The 27,500-nt window shown below is 45.1% G+C and overlaps 1 protein-coding gene across 1 annotated transcript; it reads right to left on the bottom strand.

Moving 5' to 3' along the window:
* Positions 1-45: 45 nt before the first annotated feature.
* Positions 46-24,028, bottom strand: LOC131879563 (uncharacterized). The gene is made up of 4 exons (XM_059225921.1): positions 23,932-24,028; positions 22,823-22,922; positions 4,883-5,330; positions 46-4,825 (listed from the first exon to the last, which is right to left on the bottom strand). Exons 1-4 carry the CDS (start codon positions 24,012-24,014, stop codon positions 2,826-2,828), a joined length of 2,631 nt encoding a protein of 876 aa, XP_059081904.1. The 5' UTR covers positions 24,015-24,028; the 3' UTR covers positions 46-2,825.
* Positions 24,029-27,500: the final 3,472 nt, after the last annotated feature.

Genomic DNA, 27,500 nt, shown 5'->3' on the forward strand with positions numbered 1-27,500 from the left:
GCCCTTTGAATAGAGTTGAGGTACTTTTGCTGATAACAAGGTTTGAAGAAGGTCCATATCCTTTTCATCGGCCGGAAGAGACAAGAACACAAACGCGAATTGGGCGCCACTTGTCCGAGCTCAAAGCTAGAAGTTTCCTCACAATCAGATGATGATGATGTTGTTGCTGTTGTTGCTGTCGTTGTTGGTAGTATTTGTTGCACTCGCCGAGTTGGCTGCAATGATTGTTTCGTTCCGGGATGGTCTCTTTTACACCTCTATTTACAGAATTGTCAACATGATCCGTACTTGCCGGTGAATTCGTGGGTTCACTCAATTCTACACAGTAGATACTTCTACCGTATTTGATTACTAAATTGAAATTACGGGGTCAAGGGGGGTTCAGCGGGGTCTTGATCGAAGGTTGGGAGAGGTTGCGGAGGGTTTGGAACAGGGGTTGCCTTTGTTTATTTTTGCCGTTGTCTTCGCTCACGATTCAAGAGCATCCACTTCTCAGATCAATAAGTGTTTTGGAAGCATTCACAAAATACTGACCCCAAGCCACCAAAAGATAAGGAAGAGGCGAGGAAAAGAAAGTGAAGGAAGAGGGCTAATTGTAGTAATGAAAGTAGGAGTAGTAATAATAATGATGATATGAAAAATGTTATCATCATGATTGTTGTCAGTGATTGGAAGGAAATTGAGAGAAGGGTTTGCGTTGGTACATAGGACCTATGCTGGAAACTATTAGTGGTTTCTGGAATATCCAGACGATTCTCATGAGATTTGGCACAAATCGCTCACAGATCCGAGTGTTGAGTCTCGAAAAGTTAGTTTCCAAATGGAAGCGGTAGTAAATTTGTTTTCAATATGAAACAAGTGTTGTGTTGTTGGTATTGTTTAAGGGATATGGTTGCAGCACGGTTGTTGAAATGCTGTCTATTAGGCAATTGTCACTGGATGGTTTTCTGGAATGTACGATCTTGCAATTCTAAATCAGATTTGTTTGCAGCCAAATGCACCCAGTGAAGGCAAACTTGCCAATCAAGATGGCGCGTTGAAAAAGTGTTCACGTTTTTCCAAGCAGAATCTCATGATTTGCGGCAAAGTTATCCTACAGGGTTGTTAACTCATATGGGAACTTTTGCTAGCTGACAAAGTGGGCGTAGGAAGAAGTATCCCAAAGTCTTGTTGTGTTCGGTGTTGTTGTTGTTGTTGCAGTTTGAATTGCCAAAGTTGTCCGGCCTTGATCAGTGTTGCTAACAACCTCTTCAAAAGAAGCCCCCTTCCACGAGAAGTCAAAAAAATCCGAAAGGGGGCCTCATAGTCTACATTTGTGTGTCCGAAGAGATTTCCGGAGACAAATAAAGTAATAATTTTGCTTTATGATGCCGAATCAGTCTATCACAGAAAGGGGTTTCAAGAGAGGAAGTTTTGGTTTTCCAAGAAGAGAAAGCGTGACGTTTCATTCTCATCCCTTGAATTGGGAACAAGGATGAGAGCCACGTGATAGAAACCCTGATTCGGATCATAAAGTATCACAGAAGTTTTTTGCACTTGACAAATCAAGGTTGAAATAGTAATAAGAGATAAGCAGACAGTTTTGCCATCTGTGTGGGCATAGGTATGTGGGGGTATGTGTCAAATGGAAAGGATTAAAGTGTGCGGGGTGCAACTTTAGAGGGGAAAGAAGAGGTGAGAGAGGTAGTAATAGTAGATCATAAAATCACCAATGTTCCACTTCCCAAAGAAAGGAACTCGTTTTAGCACAGGAAAAGGCTTGCATGTGAGTAAGAGGGACAGAGAAGGCTCAGAAGCCGTGACAAAAAAATAGCATTTGTGCACATACAAAGACCAACATTTTTTGTCTAATTCAAACAAAGATGAAGAAGAAGGCGTGTCTTGCCAATTTGTTCACGTTAGTATGTAAGAAAGGTCTGATTGGAGGAAGAGGGTTAGTGTTCCAAAAAGAGGAGTCTGTTCAACGACTAGCTTGTACTCGAGTATTCAAGACTTGGACAAACCAGCCATGTAACCTAGGCGCGCGATTGAATCCGGTCTCCGCCCCTTTTGACGAGGCTGGGAGACAGAACGGCTCACAAGATTCACTGGCGTCCTTGCAAGAATACTAGTTGGTTTAGTTTTAGTGCTTGGAGGCATATGTGCAAGAAGTGGAAATAATTAAGTCCGAGAAAGAGAAAGAGAAAGCAAGAGCTGAGAGAATCCACCTGACGACTAAATGAGTGTGCAAAAATATCTACTACCTATTGGAGTGCATTGAAGGTGGTTTGTGTTAGATAATTTTTGCAACATAGACCGTGTCTGCTGGATCGGGGACTTCAAATCAGAAGATGTGAGCTTGCTGGTCCCACTTAAAATGATTGCCTTGAGAGGTGGAGCTCAATAAAGACAGGGTCACTAGACCAGACTCAGTTCATCATTCATCAATCGTGTTGTTGTTGTGGTTGTTGTTGTTCTCGTTACTGCTGGTGGCCTGCACCTATTTCAGTTGGGTCTGGCCTGCGATTGTTGTGCAATCGTTTCATTATGGGATCTCGAGCAAGGGGAGAGGTCAAAAGGGGGCTTCAAACGGAATGATTGAAGGGCTAAGGAGGAGGGCCTCACAACCCAAGAGCGGGCTCGAATGAAGTTCAAGTTCCACTCTTTGGGAGGGTGGGACATTGTGCGACTTCCTGAACAGGGGTTTAAGCTGCGAGTATACGAAATGAATTGCCCATGGTAGTAGAGTATAGTGTTTTTGGGTGTGAGCAGGTCAACGCCGGGAGTGACATGGCGTTGCTATTAATAATGGAGTGTATGGAAGGGGACTGAATGATGAACTGAGCTTAGAAGTGACTCTTCTTATGAGCAAAGACAGGGTTGGCAAAGGCAGCGATAAGGGATGTTTCGCCATAGTAAGACCGGTGCCGAAGGCAAAGGAAGGCCGACAGGAGACAAGAGATTACTAGAATAGCCAACAGGATGACAAGGGTAGCGGCAAATGCCGGGGTAGACATGCAAATATAACCTTGCTCTCCTGCCCAACTTTGGGTCACAGGAGGGTAGACGTCGACGACAGTCTCATTGTCGGATTCCTTGATGGCAAAAGTGAGGTCGCCGCTGGAGACCACTTGGATCACCTTCTCCACGCCAACATCCTCGAGGTCGAGGTCCTCTTCGGTATCAGCCTCACGACGAGCCCTCTTTGATCCACTATAACTGGACTGAGGAGCAGATTGCGGCGAGCCATACGAATCTTGCTTAACGGGAGAGCCTTGAGGCGATCCGTAAGAGTCCTCATTGCCTACGGGAGAGCTTTGCGGAGAGCCATAAGAGTCCTCGTTTCCACTCACTGGTGAACTCTGAGGAGAACCATAGGAGTCTTGGTTTTGAGACTCGCTGGGAGCGTTGTACGAACCTTGGGACTGGGATCCAGATCCAGAGTCGCATTGGTCAGGACATTGGTAACGGCAGATCTGAATGGTACATTGGAAGTGAACCTCCATCGAGTCAGGGAACTTGAAGGCCTGGAAGTGGGCATAGGACAAAACGGAGGCCGAGGCGCCAAAGTTCTTGATTTTGGTAAATTTGGACATGAGCTTAGGTCGAGTGACACATCCCTTCTGGTCCACCAATTGAATAGGGGCGCGTTTGCCATCATGAGCCATACAGTTGCGAACCAGCATGTCGAACTTCTGATCGTCGTCCTTGATGGCCAAGACCATGGTCATGGTCTGTCCAATCTTCACCAAGCCAGACACCTCGCTAGCCCATGGGCCCTTTCCAACTTGAATCTGCATCCAGCAGCCAACATTATCGCCAGCAAAATCGGCTCGAACGACGTCCAACATATCGACGGGGAAAGGTCTGAAGGTGACAGACTTCTCATACTGATCATGCCACGTGCATCGGAGCTTGCGAGCTTGATCCCAGACTTCTTGCACTTGAGGGTCGTACTGAACAACAATGGTATTTTCAAAGAAGGTACCAGATCCAGAATCAGCGCCATAACCATAAAGGCCATTCTCGGTGTTTCCAGTGGTTCCACAAGAGTTGATAGAAACATCGAACTTGGCATTAGTTCGGCCAAGACCAGCGGGCAAGTGAACGCAATTGACGTCAGAGTAGTGTCCTTTCGAGAAGATGATACCGTAGAAAGGCTTGTCGAACTCGATAAAGACCTTCATCAAATTTTTCTCGCAAGTCACATCCAAGCTGGTGATCTTTGGCATCTCGGGTTGAGCTTGAGGCCATGGGTCTCCTGATGAGGACGAGGAAGAGGACGACGACGACGAGGAAGAAGAGTGGGATGGCGAGGAATGCGAAGACGAAGTGGACAACGAGCTAGATGTGTACGAGTTGGATGAGCTGATAGCAGGTTGGCTGTACGAGTTCTGGGGTTGGCTCTGGATTGGTGCGGGAGCAGGCTTGTATTGAGGCTTGGGCTGGCTGGGTTGCGGCTTGTATTGAGGCTTGGGTGGTCCATATTGAGGTTTAGGCTGAGGCTTGTATTGCGGCTTTTGCGGGGGCTTGTATTGGGGCTTTTGGGGTCGGTATTGGGGCTTGGGAGGACCGGGTCTGGGCTTGTATTGAGGCTTGGGAGGTCCGGGTCTGGGCTTGTAGAGCGGCTTTTGCGGCTTGTATTGGGGTCGCTTAGGGGGAGGTCGTCGAATTGGGGGAGGAGGCCTGTAAGAGGGCCGCTTGGGTGGTTGTGGTCTCGGATTGTATTGAGGCTTAGGGGGTCTATATCCACCCTGAGGTTGTTGAGGCAACACCAAAGACGAAGGCTTGACTGGGACCGAGAGAGGCACCGGGATGGGTCCATAGTTTTGTTGTTGAGGAGCAGCTTGAGGTGAGCCATAGCTGTCTTGTTGAACTGGAGGAGCTTGAGGAGAACCATAACCATCTTGCACAGGAGGAGCTTGAGGAGAGCCGTATCCATCATCAACTGGAGGAGCTTGAGGAGAACCATAGCCATCCTCAACCGGAGCTTGGGGTGACCCGTAGCTGTCCTCGACAGGTGCCTGAGGGGAACCGTAGCTGTCTTCTTCTTGTTGAGGGGCGTTGTACGAGTTTTGACTCTGTTGTGGAGCGCTGTAGGAGTTTCCACCTTGAGGAGCACTGAAAGTGTCAATCCCAGATGCAACGGCGTATTGATCATTGGGTGGGGCCACAACCACAGAGTGATCTCGATCCTCGGCAATGTTACTCTCCAAGGCAATCTGGTCGTCTTCGCCAGAGAAGTCGATCCGTTCTTGGGCAGCAATGGGGGCTTGTTCTTCTTCCAGTGAGACCGAGATACCCTCCACAACGGTGGGCGTATCAAGTTTAGAAGTCTCCTGGCCACACACCTGAAGAATGAGTAAAAGAGGCGTGATAAAGGAGAATTGCATTTTCAATGACATCGTATAAAGTTTTACTATTGGCATTTCAATCCAAATAAATCTTCCCATCACATCTTTGAAATGCTCTAGCGATTATTACGATGACGCTCAGTGGTTGGCGGGACGGACGGTGGTCAAAAATGGCTTGCTTGCGCCCTCCGCTAACTTTCCTGAATGTCTTGTGTGCATTTGATTGTAGTAAATCCGTGCCAATCAAACTAAATCCTGTTGGATCCCTCTTTGGTTTTCTTGCCGGAGTACTGAACCGTGGAAATCATTGCATGTGAATTTGTGTTTAAACCTCACCAGGACAAGAGAGTAAAAATCTGTTGGCTTTAGCACTTAATGGTCGGTCGTCGAACCACGGTCGAACGAAGCACAATGCCTGGAAGGCATTGTCATATTACATATCAAGTTGCAGAAAGTTTCCCTTTCAGTCTCTCTTTTTCTCTTGCTCCGTGTTCAATTAGCAGAACGTCCAACGACTCTCTCCACTAATCTACATATTGAATCTCCCACAAAGTTCCCTCCGCCCCAACCCTTCAGATTTTACTTCAAAGTCGAAAAGAAAATGAAATCTAGCCTCGCCCTCAATCCCCTAACTGGCTAGGTATTATCAAGTGTGCAAAAGGGTCAAGTGTCTCGGCCATCCCTAATACAAGTCCTTCTTATTCAGTGCCAGAAAAAAAGAGATTTGACTCTTGTCAGTCCAGTCTTAGCTGGAACTTGAATTGCTTCGAGCTCGAGAAGATCCCAGAGTCCCACTGTAAGGGGCGGAATGAATTTTTAATCGAGCAAAAAAAGTCGCACTATAACATATAAGTTGGATCTCTTCACGATTTAAGATTCACTCCTTTGCATTAAAAAACTGGGCTCTGTGCTTTGAAATTGGCAACGTTGGTGAGTTTTGCTGGCAACTCGCTCGCTGCTCGCTCCTCACCTTCAGGCCTAAGATGGTGGTCGGCTGTCGTTTACTACTGTCGTTTAATAACTATTTAAGAAAGTGGGTCAGCAAGGCTCACAGACGCACGCAAACGTGTACCCATGGTTATCGAGGAGGTACGCACACTCAAAAAAGGTGCGCAACTCGCCAACAACCTGTTTCTGGCCCTTGGAAACGAGCACAGATTTAATAGATCTTGAGAGCCAAGCGAGAGCAAATGTTATAGGATAATAACAAAACAAACTTATTTTGTAGATATTTCCATTCCATGCTTGAAGTCCATTTCTTACAGTTTCATAGTGTTACTTTTGATCGCAAGCCAATACTTGGGTTGGGTACGGATCTCCAGGTTATAATGGGTAGTAATTAAAAGAAGCCATTTTTAGTATCCATAACGAGACTTGTTATCCAAGGTGATACAAGGGTTTCAGAGTACTCGGAGAAAAACAGAGAAAGAGAGAGTGGCCAAAATATATGCTTGCGGTGAGAAAAAGCTAGACAAATTTGCATTTGAATCAAAACGGGGAAGGGGTCCCTCAAGATATATATTCCTAGTCCTCTTTTACCCTCGGTTTCTTCCTGGCTTGCTTGGTTTGTACTCCAAATCAAACTGTCAATATGATTGAATAGCCCTGAAATGCTCAATCCCTCAGCACCTTGCTCGCAATCACATCAAGCCTGGTTAGGATTGTCAAGGAATTTTACTATCTGCTTGTGCCTTGTACTTTATCTCGTGAGTGGTCTTGAAATTCCCCGAAGAATGAATTGGCCCCCGTACCATCATGATGCCTCGGAGAAAAAGAAATTTGATCTCAATTTCTGCTCATAAATTCAACCAATCACCTGCGCCCCCCCCCCCTCCTGGAATGAGGATGATTGAACAGTTCTATATTGAAGCACACTGTAATTACTTGGCCCCAATGCAAGGAATGACTTCCAAAGAGCATCGACCACTCGGCTCCGAGCCTCTCAATCCACCATGCTTGCTTGGTCTATTCATCCGGATCAAATTTCTCGCCTATGCAAATCCAGATCTTCCCAAGAACAACCATTCTAAGAGCACGTTGAAACGGATTTTGAATTGAGCACCTTCTCTTTTTCAGAGGGAAAGCGACCAAAGCGACCAAAGCGACCAAAGGGAGCCTAAAGGGGGGCTCACCTATCGATTCATTCTCAAGTTGGGTTACAGATCATGCTTTGCTCTGATTTGAACGGGGACCTCCAAAGTTCTTAGATTGTCTTTTCAATTTAGCGCAATTATGAATGTTCCGAGCGTTCTGGGCAGTCCTTTAGAACACGAAAAAAAGTGCATGCATGCATTGGCTCCGACAAAAAACGACTGAACTGGGATAAGGAATGTTCAGATCCGTGTTGGAGAGGACAATTTGACAGACGGGTGTCAGTTCGTTGCACTTTTGCCTTTTCTTTATCCCAAGCTTGTTCTGAAGTTAGCAAGAGACTTCAACGCCTCGTTCACCAACAAAACAGAGAGAACTGCACCGGACAAGCTCTAAAATTCAAAGCAATTGGTAAATTGCCGGATAATGAATGCCTGTCAAGACCTCTAATATTGAGAGTGGTAGTGATTTAGAAAAACAATCAGTGATGCCGCTAATTAGTTTTTCCACCCTGCGTCATTTTACCTCATCCAGGAGAGCTAAAGCGTTCTTGTTGTTGTTCCTGTTGTTGTTGTTGTTGTTATTCTGGCCAATTTTGAAGGCTGGGGTAAAGACAGACGACTTGGTGGATTTTTTTTCTCATAATTTCTCTCAAAATAGGATGTGGAGCTTTGAGGGGATTAACTGGATAATGGGCTCACATAAACAGACCCACACGTAGTGGACGTGGTTTCTCTTTGGTCGTGGTGGAAGCATGAGAATAGGGCTCGTTCGTATCTGGGCAATTGTTTGGAGAGGGCGAGAGTGATTTACATTTCATTTGGAACAATTTCCAAGCTCGCTCAAGCGAGATGAGGAATTTCTGGCTCACATTTTTACGAGTCTCCTTTATATTCTCCTCGGGCCATTTCAAACACATGAAACATGCCTCATTGCATTGAAATAAAAGTCTGAGTGCTCAATTATCGCAACCAAGGCGAAGAAAAGGGAGGGTGAAAATTTGGATTCGTTTTAGCGTCTGTCTGGAAACCACCACTAGATTTATGGCCAAATGGGGGTAAAAGTTAAAATAAAAAAAGAATCCCGATCCCAGACCCGAGACCCGAAACCCGAAACCCGAAACCCCAAGGCAATCAACCAAGGACATTCAACCCGTCCTGGCCATGTGTGTTCATTATGGGGATGAATAGTGTAAATAGTTGAAAGTGGAGGATCACAATAATCGAGTTTCGTGACTTTCGCTCTTTTCTCCCCTCCAATTTGACGAAGTGGCTTTGATTTCCTACCAAACTCGACCCGAAACGCAAGGCCTCGGGGACCGAAATTAACTAACCCTTTGGCACGCAGACTAGACGTTTTTGAGGTTGAGTGGAAGATGGAAGATTGAGAGCTCTATTCTGGGAATGCAGGGATATATTAGTTCCGCGTTTATCAAACTAATGGTGACAGCGAGTGCTAGAATCAAGGAAATGAGTGTTCCGAGGCCATCATCAGAGTAATCTAATTCTCGCGTAGCCTCGGTAACGGTAAGGAATGAGTGAGGGAGGACTGCAGATCGCAATGAAGCTGCTGAACATGACCACGTTTCACTTTTCAAGTCATCCAGATTTCCGTCCTTCCCTCCATCCGTCTGAACTCTCGGAACCGTCGGAACAACCGTTTGGAGTCAGCAGTTGGTTCATGGCGGAGATAACATTACCCAGATAATGCCTTAATTAACCACTCATCCCCATGGCGTGGCGGGAGTTTCAATGGGGTCCATTTCTTCTAATGGCAAATCGACACAATGTGATCAACATTAAAGTAGAAATGCGGGGATGTGGGTGGGGTAATGGAGAATCGAGAATGTGGCCACCCTAAAGTTTTAATCACGGACTCCTCATGACGCTCAACAGATAAGGCTTTTCACGCCACGGATTCTTCGTACCTTCAGATTCCTCCCCTTCCTCCCTCAGTCAGGGACAATGACTCGGATGGCTCGGATGGCTCAGTTGGGTTATGTTAACGTGTTTACCCAAAATCTATGTTACCCTCCACGCTAACAGGAAAGTGCGCTAAGTTTACATACAGGCTTCAGAGGAGTGAAAATGGACTCGTCAGTGTTGCTATTTTTGCAAGAATCACTCGGCCAAGAAAAGAATAGAAGTAAATAGAAGGAATGAAAGCGAGAGCGAAGATCAGCTAATCTGACAATTCCTTTGCAATCTTTCAAGTTATTTCTTTAGCTTCGCAGCGAGATGGAAAGAATCGGAAAAGAAAACACATCTCGCTTGGAAGCTGAATGCTTTGCTTGACTCGATGATACGAAGATATGGTTGATGGGAGTGCATTTAGATCAAGATCACAATAGTCGAACAACATGAATACGACCAATCTAACCTCTTATACACACACTCTTTGCTCGTGTAATTCCACTTGCGAGTCCCATAAATGGTATTGTAATGACCTCATTTAATGGAAGTAATCATCATGAGCTCACTCGGGTCCGAATCGAAATCCCAACCTTGGATTTGCTCGGAAGAAGTTCTCGATTCTTTCATGTTGGCTCCTCTCAGACGAATTGTCGTCGTTGAGATTGAAAGGAAGTCCATTGATGAACATGTCCTCGTGATACCTGTCATCAAATCGTACTTGCCGACACACTTGCCTAACTGTAAACATAGAAATCTCATCTCCGCCAGTGAGTGAGCTAGTGAGTGAGTGAGTGAGTGAGTGAGTGAGTGAGAGAAAGATACAGATAGCTCTCTTTTTTTCGCTCCACCGAGATGTCCATAGATCTCGGATAATTTCAAATGTCAAACCACTTTGAATCTCTCGAGATCCATCGATCCTCAAAGGCTTGACTGCAGCCCAAGGTACAAAACGTATGTTGGGCAATTTTGAGAAAATCCCCATGTTTTTTCGTTTTCTTGTCCTCTCAAAACGAAGAATCGGGCAAGCAGAGAGGAGCTCCTGTCAACTTAGCAATCATCCTCACTAACGCCTACGCTATTTGCAAAATCCAGCATGCTTTGGCAGCCGACCCCCAAAATTACTCGTACCAAGATATTTCTGTGTTTTGCTCGATAGTCTATGATTAGTGTCGAAAGGAAGGCTCGAGACCCCCTCAAAGTCATGGGCGTATCTGAAGGAGAAAAGTGATAATCCTTTGGCATATGTTTTCATTTGAGCTTGGTATCAACTCGTTTTCTTGCGCCCATCGCTAAATTCAGACAGCCATGAAGACATAAAGACATTGTAATTAGGCAATGTGTGTGCATGCAGGAACATCGACGAAGGTACAACCATATTTTTCAAGAGAGAGAGAGAGAGCAGCACTTTCCATCAAGATTTTTTTTGGCAAGGGACTCCTTTTATGTCAGGTCTTCACATCAAAATATGATGGCTTGTTCTTTGCCTTCCACGTTAGTACACAAGTAGGTACGTATGATATGTACGTACATAACTCGCTTATTCATCTCTCAATTTGTTGCCCCCAGGGTGACCGGTGATGAGGCTCTCAAAGTGCTTGGTAACGACCAAGACCGCGACCACTATCCTCAAATGGATTTCACAAACAATAACTGTGCTTGTGTTTTGTTGAAGCTTTGGTCTACTCAAAGAAAAGAAGAAAATGTTGAAATTGCACGTTCATGAGTGAGATTTGTGACATTGTTCTTCGCGTCGATCTGTGGAGAAAGATCCTTTTCTGTGTACGGTCTTCCTTCGCCACTTCCACGATTTTGTCCATCCGAAAGTTAAAAAGACGAAAACATCAATCAAGGCCTGTCAGATCTTCCGCCAAACTCTCTGGCCTACAACCACGATCATCCTGTGGAGTCCTCCTCCTCCTCCTCCTCCTCCTCCTCCTTCTCCAACTTCTCCACCTCCTCTCTCGTTCGTTCGTTCATAGTTCTACCAAAAGGTTCTTGAAGTCGCACTGTGTTCTATATACATATAGTAGTAGGTATACTCTGTATACTACGGTATCAAGCACTGACAAAAATCTTGGCTCTCGGGCCGGAACAACAAATGGAATGAAGACTGATTAAAAAAACTGGCCTATCCTGATGTCTGTTGATCAATTCATATCGTTCATGCATGAATTTGAAAGTTAGAAGCTTAGTGTAGTGTGTCTGATGTAGTAGAAGTACTAGTAGAAGTAAGTGAACTAATCCGCTTCGTGAATCCGTACCTAGTTTTTTTCCGTGGTGTTTTCAAGCAAAAAGAGAAATTCTAAGGACTGTCGATCAAAAAACTATCTTGATCTTTGGCATGAGCTCAAGTTGGAAATTGCCGCCACGATCAACCCTACTGCGCAACAATGCATTGGTGTCTTGATGAGTTCAATACGTACAGATTTGCCAGCAACCTTGAAACACTGAAAAGTGGTCTAATGTTCTTTTAAAAAGGCGAACACATAGCCTACTTTTAGGAGGAAAGAAAAGAAATGCTGATTGAAAGCGCTCAAGTCTTTTCAGAAAGACAGACGGCAGCAGCACCAGCAGCACCAGCAGCACCAACAGAAGGAACAGTAGCAGCACCTGATGAGCATTGACAGAGACATCAATGGTTTCAATTTGAGGGCACAAAAAGTTCAAGGAAGAATGCAAGCCGCCATGCAGCGACCTGAATGAACAATATGCCATGATATCCTGTCATAAAGTCATTCAGATGAGCATGAGCCTTGATGAGGCCCGGAAATTCGTGCATTTGCTGGTTAATATTCTGCACTCTGCACTTCTAATTGGTCTTTATTATTCAATTTTCACTTGGTTTCCATCACATCAGAGGTTGCCTTGCTCTGCCAAGGTGGCCGAAATTCGAGAGCGAGAGAGCCTTGGAAAGGATGCATGAAATTCCAGTGGTTGCTTCCCGTTTGTGGGGAAGCCTTGCATCATCATCATCATCATCATCATCGCCATCATCTCTACTTCTAGCCTGGTCCTCCGTTCGGTCTCTTGTGGTTGTCACACTCCGTGTCACAGATGTGGGAAAAGATTCAAAAACCAGCCTCATAAAATGGCAAACACCAGACCGATCGGACTCTTCATATCCGGTAATGTCTTCTCCGGCTTTCGTCAGGCCATAAAACGATCCTTCTTACTTTCGTTCGTTCCTGCACCGTTCCGGGCTTATAATTTCGCTCACGTGCACGTATCTATTTCTGAAGTGTTCTGATTCGATTGCTTCATCGTGATTTTCACACACTCCTTCAATATGTATGTATAAATATTGCGATACCGAAGGGTGACTCTGGAAAAAGCCAATTACAACCTTGAGAAATGACTAATTTCGAGAAACGTCTGACGCCGGCTGGTTTCTTGACGTGAACCAACAGATTTACTACATCTCGGATTCCAAATATCAAGGGCGTGTCGCTTGATAGTTTAAAAAGATCCGCTATTCTATTCTACAACCTCGCTCTGAATGGTTGCGTGATTGGAATCTTTTTCGTGGCCTTCATCTCTGTGAAAAGGTCGGAACTTGATTACAAAATGGGTGAGCGCATTGGCTAAAATACCGTATTTGGTCTCGCAGCTTATCAACGAGATGTAATTTCTCTCTGTAATCACGCCCAATGGCAGGATATGAAGAGAAAAAGAAAAGTGCCAAAATTAACCCCTTCCTCATGTGAGATCCTACGGAACCAACTGATATTTATTGCAATCGGGTTGGATTGCTAGTCTTCTTTAAAATGGAGCAATGGAGCAGGCTCAAACTCGGTAAACTTACCTGAAAGTCAGAAAGCATGGAGTTCTAAAACCTGACCTAGTATTTTGAGATTGAGAAACGTGACAAAAAAAGAGAAGGGACCCGGAGGGCAGAAAAGCTATATCAATGAATGAATTGTGTCTCAGTTCTCAAAACCGAGTAATTATAGAGCATTCTAAACAGTCACCATCATCATCATTTTTTACCTGAACAGATGGGTGGTCTTGACCGTCAGATTTTGAAAATTGGCATGAACCATTAGATGAACAAAACACCACTCACTCGAACCAACGGTTGCTAAACTTCTCCTTAACTGGCCTTACGCTGCTTATCAGACGACGACGACGACGACGACTAAGATGTACGATTCCGCGATTCCGCATTCTCAACATACTTGCAAACACTCATCATCGGGCAAGTCACCCTGAGACTTCAAGATGTACTCAAGATTTCCATTTTCTTTGCATGACAAGAATGGCGAGAAAAACAAATAAGTCTTCCCTAGAGTGTGTGAGATGTGCGAGTGTGCACATAACGGGGTGATAAGCGCCCCCCCCCCCTCAAAAAAATATTTATGACACTAGCACACCCCAGCTAAGAATAGAAACAAACGAGTGGTTCACAGGGGAGAGTTTGTACTGTATGTACTAGGTACACTAGAGGAGGAAGGAGGGGAGGAGGAGTAGGAGCTAGATTTCAATCAGAAGGACGGTCTTTCTCAAGGAAGATTTAAGGGCTGAGGCGTCTCATTAGCCACATAATAGACCTAATGAGAGACCCAGCGAGGGTCATTTTGGGCAGCGGCTCGCGAAAGTACGAATAGCATCATTTCATAACTCTTTTTCAATCACTTCGAGATGGAATCATGGGCCTGTCTGGCCGGCAGACGCTTCTCTTCTCAAGAGATCGGAAGGACTGACATGGTGGTGTGTCAAACAGTGTCCTTTGATTGGGCAGCTTTACTCGGGGTACCGATGTTCAAAGTAATGGAAGAACGTCTCTGACACCTTGTCTACATAGAGCCTTTAGCCCAGGCTTGATGCGATTCTTCACAGAGATCAAGTGGATTTTCTCGGTGCTTAGGAACTCGGACTGGTTGAGTGGTGTCGACAGTCTAGTCATTCACTGCGGGAATTACTTGAGCAACAAGCAAGCCTTTTGAATAGGGGTACATTTGAATAGAGGTATTGTTCAAGTCATTTCGGGAGAGATGAAGAGGAGCCCACACAGCGAGATCCTTCTTTAGGATAATGGCGGATGTCTTGGGCAAAAATGGTCCTATCCTGTCAATTATGGCTCGTATCCCATGCGCTCCATGAATATAAATCTTGAATACTTTTGTGTCGTAGTAGGAAGATTGGGCACGAGCAAGTTTGCATTCTGGTACTTGAGCTGGCCGATGTTCCCCGGGCGAGAGGGAATAATCGGATTATTCCGATTTCCAGGCCAAATCGATGTACAAGGGGGAGGAGGGAAAAGTGAAATTCAATGATCAAGAACGGATAATTTATGTCAATCTGGTGGCGTGGTTGGTCGTTTCAGTGGCCGCTCAGCTGGCGCCATTTACATACGCCGGAATCCGAATCAATCAAATCAGAATTGGCAGTATTTTCGTATTCGAAGAGCACATTTTCACTTTTTTCTCTCCTACAAATCCGTGCGTCGACAGAAAGTAAATTCGAGATACATTTTGGAACGCCAGACAATTGAGAAAAAAAAACGTTGCAATTTTCCGATCGCAAACTGACTGACCATCTACCACCTTGTTTAGGGACCGGTTGCTTCTCACTATGAATGGTTGTGGTGGTTATGAAAAAGTGGCGGGAATAGAGTTGGTTAATGGATAATAGTCTGAACGATATGAAAATATGCCCTCTAGGATAGGAATGTCTTACTTTTTTGCTCGCTATTTGAGAAGTGAAAAATCCATCTCCGAAACCACCACTTTGGCTAGTCGCGTGAGAAATGGCACATGTAATTGAACCAGTAGTATGTGGCCGCATTTGTGAAATCTCTTTCCCAAAATATCAATCAAAAAATTAGTTTCTTGTGATTTTCAAATTGGATAATTGCCTATTAGGAATTACAGACTGTCGTTTATGTACGAAGGAGGGGAGTGTGGAAGGTGTCCAAGTCCGTGTCAATGTGGATTTAGAAATCCGCCTGCACTAGATTGAGGAAAATACGGACCATTAAAGGTCTCCAACTAATCACTGTCTTTAAAAAACTGCGCAGGGGACGGACTCGGGAGCAGTTCTTTATTTTCTCTCACTGAATAAAATCCCGATTAAATCGGCCCAGAGGTGATAAAACGCGGAATGACTTGAATATCTCATGACCAAGAGGCAAAATTAATGAAGAAATCCAAAAGAATACTGCCATGGGGACAAAATGACAGAAAGCCATTTCCATGATGAAACCATTGAACAAATTACCCCGAAAGCCATGGGGGATCGGGTTTTTACCCTAGTTTCTGGCAATCTCTCAATGACCCGCTCACTCTCTTATCTGTCTGGGTTATCTACGTAGAAACACGAATTGCAAGGTAACGGAGTGGTATGCAACATTTTACCAGAGTCCTCAAGTACGTTTATAAATTTAGGTCATTGCTGCAGGTCAAGGAATCCTTGAAGACTAACCAGACCTGACCACCACTGTCATTACCATCTTCATCGCCACCCTTGCCGAGAATAGAAGACAACGGGAGAGAGAAAGGATGACAGGGTGATGACAGCGACAAATCGAGCAGATTTTTTTTTGTCTTTTCCTTTTTGTCCCTGAAGTAAAAGGTCATCTTCAAAGGATCTTGGCAGCCCCAGATCAACTCTCTCAACTTGAATGACTGACATTTACTTTCAATTCAAATTCCTCCTCTTTGAGATGAGCTATGTATGCATTGAGAAAGGGTGAATTTTTCTTGGAACGAACATGGACCGTGCCTCCTTTTTGTGTGCAAGTAGTTGGTGGGACATTCAAATGGTCTTTGATTGCTTCTTTTGAAATGGTCAGGCAAATAAATCATCAGCATCTTGATAGTCATTGATTATTGCCTCACTGATTTCCAAGGAACCAAATTCGGCTTTCAAGAGAGATTTGACCACGACTTCAATTCTCCGTAGTCAGGATCTAGATGGTTCGTGAATACCAGCTCACTCGCTTGAATAACGCCATTGACTTGATTCGATTGACGTTGAAGGTAGGGTAGGTTCAGGCCCTCGTGCTGATCATGGTGGTAGCAATGATGATGGCAATGGAAATATTTGTGGTGGAGCCAATAGGGGAGGGAGGGATCGGCTACATTTATACTGTACATTATATTCAATGGTCAGATTGTGGACACTTAATGGCGTTCTCTCTCTCTCTCTGCCTCCCCCCCCCTTCTCTTTTGGTTGTCTTTCTCTTTCCATGCAAGGTTGGTTGCACAATGCCAAGAAATCGACGTTCAACCATGAAGAAATGATGGGAAAATATCTACTTTGGCAAGGGTCATCTCAGGCGGTTCGTCAGATTGCAGCCATCTTTGGCATTTTGAGAGTTTTTCGTCTTCTCAGTCAAAAGACCAATGGGATCATCAAATCGGTTGCCTTTCTTCCCAAATCGGGAGTCATTAGAACTCTTTGGCTAAAAAGTCATGCTGCTTTTGATCATTTTGAGTGGGTCCAGAAAGATCGTCTTATCGGACATGATCAAGTAAGCGAGAGAATAGTGCGGTGAGAGGCAGTAAAATCCTGGGAACCTATTCCTCTTGTTCTCACACTCTAAACGGGATTTCTTTCTTTGGCCTCGGGGCCAATGACCATTTTTGGGTGATCGGTTTTCACATTTCCTTAAAAGCTCCATTTTCGACTTTTGTGGACAGGAACTCGCCGTCGCCTTCGTCGTTGTCATCGTGGATCGAAGATGTGAATAGCAGATATTTACAGTAGAAGGTAGAGTAGCCAAACAGAAGGAAGAGAGAGTACGAAACAAAACCTTCGGAACAACAAGTATTCATCCTGAATCATTCGTAATTCCTTTCACCCCTGGGAACTCGTTTTTCCCATGATAATAATTGAAAGTGATTCGTTATCAGCGATAAGTTTGCAAGAAAGTCGATTCCAACCATCCAACATATATATACATAGATATATCTCCCTCCACCTTCCACATGGTGGGTGCCAGCTTGGCCATCTTTGTCCGGGCCCTACGTACGTCTACGTATGTCTGTCCGTTCAAATCACGTACTCCTTCGTTTATTGCTGGCCATGTCCACCTCGTTCACTACCATCACGTCCATCTAGGAGGTGCCTACATACGTGGGTACGTAGGGACATGGAGTGTCTAATACTACGTGCCTTCGTACCTAATGTACGTACGTCTCCGTACTCCCTGCTTGTGTGAAGGGGAGTTCATTGAAGCAAGACGTTTAAGTGGTCACGAATAATAAGGCTGACCCTATATCAATGCGTGTTTGCAAACTCGTCGTGGTCGTGCCGAGTTCTTCGGAAAAGGCACTCAGGGCCCCTTACGAAGGTACTCGCACACTCCACGGTTAGTGGTTGGTTCCATGGTTGCTTGGTGGTTCGGACGTGCAGCTGTCCGTCCGGAGATCAGACTCACTTTCATGGACAAGACCAGTCTTTAGGTTGGTGCGTAGGTACGTAGGCAGGCAGACTGGCAGGCAGGCAGGCAGGCAGTAAGGTAGTAGGTTCACCGAACCAGAGTGTTGAGTAAAGGCATAAAAAATCGTCAGGAATTTGCTCAATGGTCCAAGCACTGAAGGTGGTGCTGGTTGAAATGGTAGTACGTGGAAGAAGTAGGAGCAGTGGTAGATGTGGTGGTAGTAGTGGTGATAGTGGTGGCGGCGGCGGCGATAGTAGAAGAAGTAGCAGTAGTAAGAGTACTAGTAGGAATAGTGGTGGTGGGATAGGGCAGGCCAAAAAATCTCCCGAAATTTTTGCTCGAGGCCCTCTTGGAAACTTTCACCAACTCCGGACTACTGAGAATAGGGGCCATTGCCAGGGCCTTTCAGGACTTACGTACTTGGCCGGGACGGACGTTTAGATATATCTATCTCTTTCAAGTGGTGCGGCAATCGCTTTGTCAAGGTGCAAGGGAGCCTGATTTTTCAGAGGGAAAACATTTCTGGCCAAAAGTCTCACAACGTTTTTTGCCCGCCCAATCCCTGGCAGGAATTCTCACTTGGAAGCCGCAAATATTGAACATGAAGTTGGAGTCGGCGAGCGAGCGATTAACTACGATCATCAGCCGGGAGGCAAGAGGCAAGAGGTGGAAAGAAAGAAGGAGAAAAAAGAATGAATGAATGATCCCTAAATCCGGAATGTGTCGGATAGAAGACACTCCTCGAGTGTTCAACCTTGACAAAGAGCTGTAGTACCTAATTCCATGAGTTTGGCCAAATAAGCCGAGGTCCTTGGCCTCATGTTGACCCCCTGAGTGCTTTGAATCTTCCAGATCTGGATCGATGAATAATATGGGCTCATCCTCTTCCCTTGCCTCTCCCGTCATCCATACCATCCCATCCATACAGACATCCATCCATCCATTCATTCATCTCATCTCATCTCCTTTCCCCGTGTGGATCTTGGATGTTAATCAGACGATCTTTAAAAGCTTAGCCACTAATTACAAATTGTGCAAGGGCCAAGTCGAGCAGGAAATTCCTCACTCACTGACAATCCACTTCGTGAGTGTAAATTGAGGCCAGATCTCTTTGGAAGTGAATAGAGCGATGAAAATGGACCTGATGTCACCCAAAGAGTGTCAAGGCCATGGGCCATAATGGAAGTGCTTAAAGGTTGATTTGAGAAATGGCCAAAATCACCCCTCCCCACCAATTTGGTCCGAGGAAATCACCCTCCAGCAAGCTACTAGGAGGACCTCCAATAATGCAACACAAAAGAGAAATCTCGCTGTTTGTGTTTCCAATATCCTCGCTTTGGATGCTATCTTGAGCAGGAAGTACGGAGTAAATAGTGGCACCTCCTCTTTCACCTCGTCCTTCTCGCATTTCTCCTTCACACTGCTAGAAGCCAGCAGAAGCCATTGGTCCCGTCATGTTCCCTCTTGACTTCTTTATTTTGTCTTTGACTGTGAAACATCCTCTTATTGTCTCTCTTTCTCTCTCTCTCGCTCGCTCTGCTCATGGCCATTCATTTACTTGGCTGCACTTGAAACCTTCCTCCAAATCCCGGAGCCTCCATCACTCGGAATGTCGGTCTCGTCACCCAAACCGAGGAGGTTGAGTGTCTGACAAATCACCAAATTTGACTCTTGATCACCATCCGCTAGAGCTCTAGAGCTCTGCGTTCCAGCTACCGTCAAGAACTTTGTTCAAAGGCATTATTGCGCAACCACCTAAGGCACACATCACATTCTTTTGTTTTTTCTTGAGCCCAAACAGCTCCTCAGGAGAATGAGGATTAGGGATTGAAGAGACAGTGCGGCAATGTGGCATTACAGGCAGAGCGCTCTTAGCACCGAGATCATCGAGGAGGGGCTGAGAGCGCTTTTGAAGGGGATTGGGGCAGAAAAGCTCACAATAGGGAAACGAGGATTGATTTTTGATTGCGAGGCGAAGTGAGTTTGAAACAATCATTACAGGGCTAAAAGTGGGCTTCCATCATCTCGTCCGTCACCATTGGCTCCAGCTTTTAAGTCAAATTAATCGAATGTTTGGGTCCCAGGCGGAGATTGGAGAATACGGACTAGGTTCCCCTCGCATATTCAGAGATGCTCAAGATGCCGACTCAAGCTAGCTTGATACTAAACATTGAGGAACGAAGGGAAGGGAAGAAAAATGATTCATGTGTCAAGGATTCATTTCTCTTTCCTTTCAAATCCTGACAGAAGGCTCATCAATACATTTAGGGCTAGCTTCAAGCTGCATAAAGAGAAGAGCAGTAAGAATGGCTCCATACCAAGAACCCAAAGATTTTGACCCCTGCTCTAAAAGCCACTAAGAAATCACTTCTCAAGAATGAGGGTACGAACAAGATTGTCAAACGAGATGGGAGATACCGTTACCCGGGCTCATAATACCTCAAAGATAACGGCCCTATAAGTAGTAGTGGTGGTAGTGGAAGTCCTAGGTGAACGATCCGTTGGGTCAGGCCAAGGGAAGTCAAGCTGTGAAAATAACCCACTACTCTGGCACGTAGGCAGCACTTTAATATTTCTTGGATGTGATCTCGTGTCAACCCTTCACATTGTGTGTACATTGGAATCAGCAATATTGTCACTGTCTATGTTCTGAGTGAGCAAGTGAGCAAGAGAGCGGATATGTGTCAGTCGGTGTGCAAACAGACACCGTCAAAGTAGTCGTCTTCATGTCAGGCCAGTAGAAAGTGCAAATAACCTTGAAGTTTCTCATGAAAGCAATTTTCTCCACTTGACCCCCAGTAAGATGTCGGATTTGAGCAAAAAGCCCACAAACAAAGCCATTTCCAAACCACCCCTACAATTTGGCCATTTGGACACACTCTTCATGACGGTGATCATCATCTTATGCGGTTTTTCCTTGTCAAGAAGGTTATTATAGCGTCAAGCCGACTCAAATGGGATTGGGTTGTACCACAGACCGTACCACAACACACAGCGCCATCAAGGAACGACCTCCCCTTCGCAACCCCCATTCAACCCTGTCCTTCTCTCTATCATCTATCTACCTTCCGAAATGAAATTTCGCCATGAAGAGACGTAATAATAAGGTCGCGACCAAAGACAACTGGAGCTTTTGGGTGGTAGAGAAAATTAGAAAATGAATCCTCCAATTCGACACGTAACCTAGGTAAGGTACATACCCATGCACCCACAGCTTATCAGCGGCGGCCCACACACATATATCAGTTCTGTGAGTCAGTTTTTGCCCAATGTGCCCGAGCCCAGAACATTCTCGGGAAAAAACAGCTCTAACATGATTTGTACCCTTAGCCAAGAATGTGAAAATGAAACTCATCCACTGATGGAACCTTAATGGCCCGCTTCAGCTCGAGTTTTTACTGAACTTATTAATTGTACTTGTGCGAGCAAGGCCATTGGTACTACTTGGAATGTCGGTACTGAGACGCCCAATCGTGATACTCGAAAAGAAATTTTGCATTTGCTTATTGGGTGAGACAATTCCAGGATAACTAAAGCCCACATCATTTGCAAGTCGAGTTAGATTGGCAGCTGGCAAAGAAGGGGCAATTTATTTGCTAAAGATTGGTTGCGATAAGATAATAGTTTGAAAGGGTAAAGGATGAGGGAGAACGAGGAGCAGAAGGGGGAGGAGTAATAGTAGTACTGGAAGGAGTTGACCAAAGAGGATCAGGGGGAGGAAGCGAAGGGGAGCTGACCACCCTAATAAATTGACTGATTCAAGGAGGCTTGTCCCCCTTCACGAATTTCCCTCCCTCCCCTTGAAATAATCCAATGAAGGGTAACAGGAATGTATATCTTTGAGAAAACAGTTAACAACTTTCACCTTCTGTATGTGGACGAAAAAAACAGGCGCTTCTTACGATGCTACTTTAAAATAGTTTGAAGTTCAAGAGGGCAAACATCGGCGGGCTGCAGGGAAAAAAACCTAACCCACCAACCAATCCGGCCAGATCTCCGGAATCGGAACTGCATTCGAGAGGATGGGGGGGAGGGGAGACTGGAGGGTAGAGCGAGAGATTATTAAATCAACATTGGCCTGAGGAATCTAATTCATTCTTTTTTGAGCGGAGAGAAAATCAAGTCGGAAAATTTGATCTGACATGCCGAGGGACGGTCGTAAAAAGTCGGGAGGAAAACGTCTTGAACTCACAAAAGATGGATGTTGAAGATCGCAATTAATCTTTGTAAAATGACGGGGAAACCAGAGAAAGAGGTTTCATTTGACGTCAAGGCCGTTTTTTATTGTACTCGGATGTGTATTAGTGCTCATGCGATCAAAAATCCGAGGGATTGACATGGAAAACGCCACTGTTCAATTACAAATTGAAGTCTCTTTCTCGAGTTGTAGTTGACACGCGAGAGCGACTGACTGACTGACTGGCTGACTCAAGGAAAAATTTGCTCACGATGAAGGGCCAAACCAAAAATACCGTAAAACAATGTGAATGATTGCAAAACACATGTGTCCTAGGTAGGAACGTATGTGCAAACGTGCGAAGGCACGTCTTTGTCGAAAGGGAAGAGGATCTGGTTAGAAGACATGCAAACAAGATCCTTCGACATGCCACAAAGCGGTTTTTCCAGAAGCTCAGTTGACCAGGCTTCGGGACCATAATTTGAACCTGGACGAGGTCTGAACGTTTTTCTCTCTATAATTTGACCGCAAAAAGCAGATACACCGCATTTGTGCCATCGCTTCTAATCACTTTCTTAGGAAATCCACTTAAAAATCATGAACGTGGAAAACCTCCTCCATGACATGGCCATGGAGGGCTCCTCCGTCTTCTCTTCTCTCGCTCGTTGTGGTGCTTAAAAGTAAACACTCGCTTAACTAACTAACGAGAAGGCGGGAAAATCAAAGTGGCTGAATTTAATCCGACGGTAACGAGCTAATCAGTTACTAGCGCACAGTGCACCTAGTGTGTGGATGGGCCCTTCAGTTTATGCATAGGTCCCTAGGTCTCTCTTGATCGATAAATCAGGCCGATAACTTGTGCCAAAATGTACTTGAAACACGTCCGTGTAATAATGTATGTGTGTGTGCGTGAGTGTGTACTTACCCCTGAGATCAGGAGTGCGGCCAACATACACGTCCTTAGAATCATGGTGATCTGTGTGTATCTGTATGGAGGAGGTGAAGTCGAGGTGAAGTTACAACGCCTGGAATGGAATGGAAGGGAGAAATCAAGATTAATCCTCGGGAGCTACTCCTTAATATGATAATGACAGTTCAGAAAGAAGAGGGGTCCATTTAACACAAATTTTCCTTCCGCAAGACCCTGAGAAGACCCCTATGAAAAGCATCATTTTTCATTTGTTTAAATCGGCATGACATCCCCTATAATCGAGAATCCTTCCAAAGGGCCCACCGAACCTAACAATTCGCCTGTTTGGGACTGGGTCGGTGGTTAGACGTGGAAGTAGCTAGTGAGATTCTGTCCGATGCCACTCACTCCTCCCAAACTTGCTGATGTCATGATTATCGAACCCTCCTATAAAAGCCACGGAGAATAGCATTAGAGCGGGAGACTCGCGGCCGCAGAATTGTCATCTCATCTTACGACTAGGGCGAAGGCGACGGCTGGGGCGGCAACGACGACGACGTACGAGAGACGATGAAGAATCCCCTTCATCCATTTGCCATTCTTATGCACTTCCCGCGTTGCTCAAGATACCTCATGTCATCGTGGACCTCCGCATCATTGGCGTCCAAACTCACTTCTTCATATTTATGCCATCATGCGACCAAAATCGAGGAACTCACTACTCACTCTTCCTCCGAGCAAGCTAGCTGGACACGTGCTCGAAGACGACCAAGTCCGTCCCTCTGTATTGTGGCTAAACTTTCGACAATTTGTGTTGATGGTAATTATTTATGATCCACCCCGTGGGCTCTCTTTTGTACTAAGGCATGATTTGCACCATTCAAGAAATCTTCGAAAACGAGAAAACGACACCCTGCAGGGTCAGGCTATTTCGGATAATTATTGGGAAAACTGCATTTTTGGCTCACGACCAAGAACACTCAGTGTGAGAGTTGTTTCAGAAAGTTGTAATTCCAACACATTTCACTCATTCATTGGATGGACTCTTCTCTTCAAGGTTGAAATGCGGCCAGAGGGGAACACTTCAATAATGAACAACTTTGATTGCCCAGTCAAGGAAATACCTGACAGCCCCCTCATCTTGGGGTCTCCTGGCTGGGCCCAGCAATTGAATATTTTCTCCATTTTTCTCGAGAAATCTTGTCATGTCCGTGATGTTTAGTGCGATACGAGGGGATTGACCAACATTGGTGAAGCAGACACTTGCCAAACAGTGATGGATCTCCATAAAATATTCCACCGTGTGTCTGGCGTTCCTGGCACTCTTTTTTTTCATTCAAGCTGAGGTGAAACTCAAGAGCACTGAGATACTGCTAGCTACGTTGATGAGTAGATGTAGCTAGATGCATGCTACACAACTCCGTGCATTGGTTTGGCTCCATTGCGTGACACTCGGGCACAACAAAATCGAATGCAATTTTTGTACGTTTTACTTCACTTCCTTGCCAGAATGGAGCACTATCAGGCTCGCTCAGTTGACTTGTTGTGCCTTGAGCTAGAAATGTTGCTAAAGGCGTTCAGCCACAAATAAATTGTGACAAATCCAATTTCTCTTTGTTTCAAACCATTCATTATTGACTCGAAAGAAAGCTGCCAGGTACTGAACCAAAAAGCGTAAGGCCATGGTTTTGCCGTTTAGAATACTTCAATCTTGAAAAGAAACCAAGAGACGTTGTTGGGCTGACCAGGTGATGAGCATATGAGGGATTGTGGCTTTGTTCATGGAACGAAGTATGTGGTGGCGTGCAAACGGAACAAACAGCCTTTTCTCAATCAAGGATGTTCGCATAGTTAGTTAGATATCTATCTGACTGTGGGCTGACTGCTCGGCTCACTTTAATGATGGTCTTAATGAAAAAAGCAGTTGGAATAACAAAGCGACCCAAGATGGTTTGCAAGTTCGTCTCCATTGAAGCCTGCGTATCATTAATCACCTCGTTCGAAGCCGTTTTGTTTCTCGACTCATTTGGTGGCTCCGATTCTTTTGTGCGTCAAGTTCATCTCAACTCTTGACTCTTGACTCGGTTCCTCTTGCGGGGGAGTTATGCGACCAACAAATATGAACTGTTCAGCAGTATACACATACTACGTACACAGATAGATACGCCAGACTATTAACATTTCCAATCAGAGAGCCCGGGTATGGCCAACCAGCAACCGTCTTCAAGGAAGAAGAAAGAAATTCAAGCCACCTCCTCCTTCGGGCTAGAAGCTAATTCATTTCTCGAAATTGAGAAATAGTGCCTGCTATGCAGATACCTATCAACAGCTGACGTTAATCGGGATGTTTCTTTGTATCTAATCTACTCTATCCTCGAAAATGATGTGAAACCATTATCAGGGCGGTTGTTACACGTCATGCATGATGCAGAGAGATGCATGAAAAGTCTCTAGAACTGGCCAAAAATGGACGAACCAACGGACTGTCCACAACCAACCCACCAAACCAGAGGAACCAAGGACTACTACAGAGTACTTAAAGAAAGGGGAGCTTGAGAACAGCTCGCTACCATCCCTTGGAGGAGGATAAAAAATGCAGGCTGTCTTCGCCTCCACATTTGCATGCTCCTCTTTTATCAAGTTCATCTTGAACACGACTTGGCACCTCACTCCAGGGGTATTGGAGATGAAAAGTGGAGAAAAATTAAATATGATTCCCCTCAAGATTGGTCTCGGTCTGTCTGGATCTTTCCCTTCCAATGTCGTCTTGAAAGTTGTCTTTTTTCTCGTATCAGCAAGAGGAGAGGTGTTGGTCGATTTTCTCTATCTAGTTAAGAGACTTGTATGTAAGCCCAACCAAAATTGGCCAAGGTGTTAATCAAGCGCAAGTGAGTCGTCGGTAAGTGAGCTTGTGGTTGTAAAAGAGTTGGAAGCCAATAAACTCACACCTACCCGGAGAGAAACTTCAGTTGTAAACGCACCTCGGTCTTTTCGTTTAGCACTAGCTCCAAAAACAGAATAAGTAGAATTCAAAGTTCAATATTAAGAAAGAGGAGGATCCAGGAGGATCCAGGAGGATCCAGAAGGAGGCTTAGCTTAAGCACCGTATTAGGATGACGGTAACAATAGCTGGCTGGCCATTTCCAATCTCAGACGAAGCCGGAGGTACTCGTAGGTAGTTGGACTGATCCATATCTCAATGAATTTCATTCTTCATGAAGACGTTGTGTTATGTGAGAAGACGTTGGTCGGGTCCCTCGGGTCTCGGCTCTGAATTCGACGACAAGATGAGAGGACTATTATCATCTTGTGAGTGGAGGCAATAAATCTTGTGAGTTTCGATTCTTCTGACCATACTCGGATCTCTATATTCAACAAACTACCACAGAATTTACCATCACATTTTCACTAGCCCATTATCTCTCGACATGGGGCGAATGGATGACGGGTGGACGGCCTGGAATCGATCGTCCTACCCCAAAGAACACCCCACCCTCAGAGTATTGGGTAAAAAAAAGAAATCCATGGAATCAATTGACTTCTTCGTCTCTGCCTCCCATAAAAGAGAGAACTCAATTTCCAGACTTGGAAATCGAGAGTGAAACATCGGATACCATTCCACCTCCTCCTCCTCCTCCTCCTCCTCCTCCTCCTCCTCAATTCAGTAAAGGAGGTGGTAGTTGAGTAAGTAAGAACATGAAAATGGGAGCTGGCAAGGAAATCACTTCATTTGGGAGGAATGTCTTACTGTTCAAATGGGAAATCGCTGCCCCAAAATGCACTACTAACGCGTCCACAATTGCCCATTTGAGTAGAGAAAAGAATCACACCTTCATGTCGCACTCAATTTTACTCAGTCGGACGGAGGGGTGGGCAGTCAATATTTGCTAGAGCAAAGCCGGAATGATGATGGACTTCATACGTCGTCCAACCATGTAAAGTTAAGAAGCAAAGCAGCTACGTAGGCGAAGCCGTGGCAAAAAAGGTGAATGAGCCACAACCACCTGACAGGGTTTTCCATTTTCGAGACAGACCTGACTGACACTGATTAGAGTCGATCTTGTTTCTGGCACATTCCAATGGTCTGGGATGGTCGATCAATGTGTGTCTGACATATTCAAAAGTTTCGAGTAAATTATTCATGCTATGGTTTGATCACCGTTACGGCTGTTTAAGTAATACGTAGGTAGCAGTTGGTCGGAGTTGCCCTCAAGAGTGATTGGTGACCAAGTTCAAACGTGTCTGGGAAGCACCAATGGCAATCATGCAAATCAAACGTGATAACTGGAATCCGCTTGATTTTCTCAGTGTGCCAGAGTTTATTTGCTCTTGAGTTATTTGAGCTCTTTCTTTCCAATGACGATGTGGATTGCCGAATTTTGGATTTCACCCAGCCGGAACTTGGCTTTTAGGTTACCCAAGATAATTAATCATGTTTGGATAATTTTCTCGCTCACTCAAGTAGGTTGTTCTTATTAATAGTAGTTGGCCGCCATGATTTGGCCTTGGGTGTCATTTAAGGGGAAATCCGAGAGCTTGTTCGTTCGATCCAGCTTGCTTACTCATAGTTCTAAATTGGATCCCGGTGAGTTTTGAGGTCATTTTGGTCGCCTCAAAGAAATCAGCCATCATTTGTTATCATTCTCTCGGCGGAGAGTCCAGTCATCTCAGACTCCCCATTTTAGTAACATGG

This window comes from Tigriopus californicus, chromosome 4, assembly GCF_007210705.1.
Source record: "Tigriopus californicus strain San Diego chromosome 4, Tcal_SD_v2.1, whole genome shotgun sequence".
In the NCBI taxonomy this organism is placed as follows: domain Eukaryota; kingdom Metazoa; phylum Arthropoda; class Copepoda; order Harpacticoida; family Harpacticidae; genus Tigriopus; species Tigriopus californicus.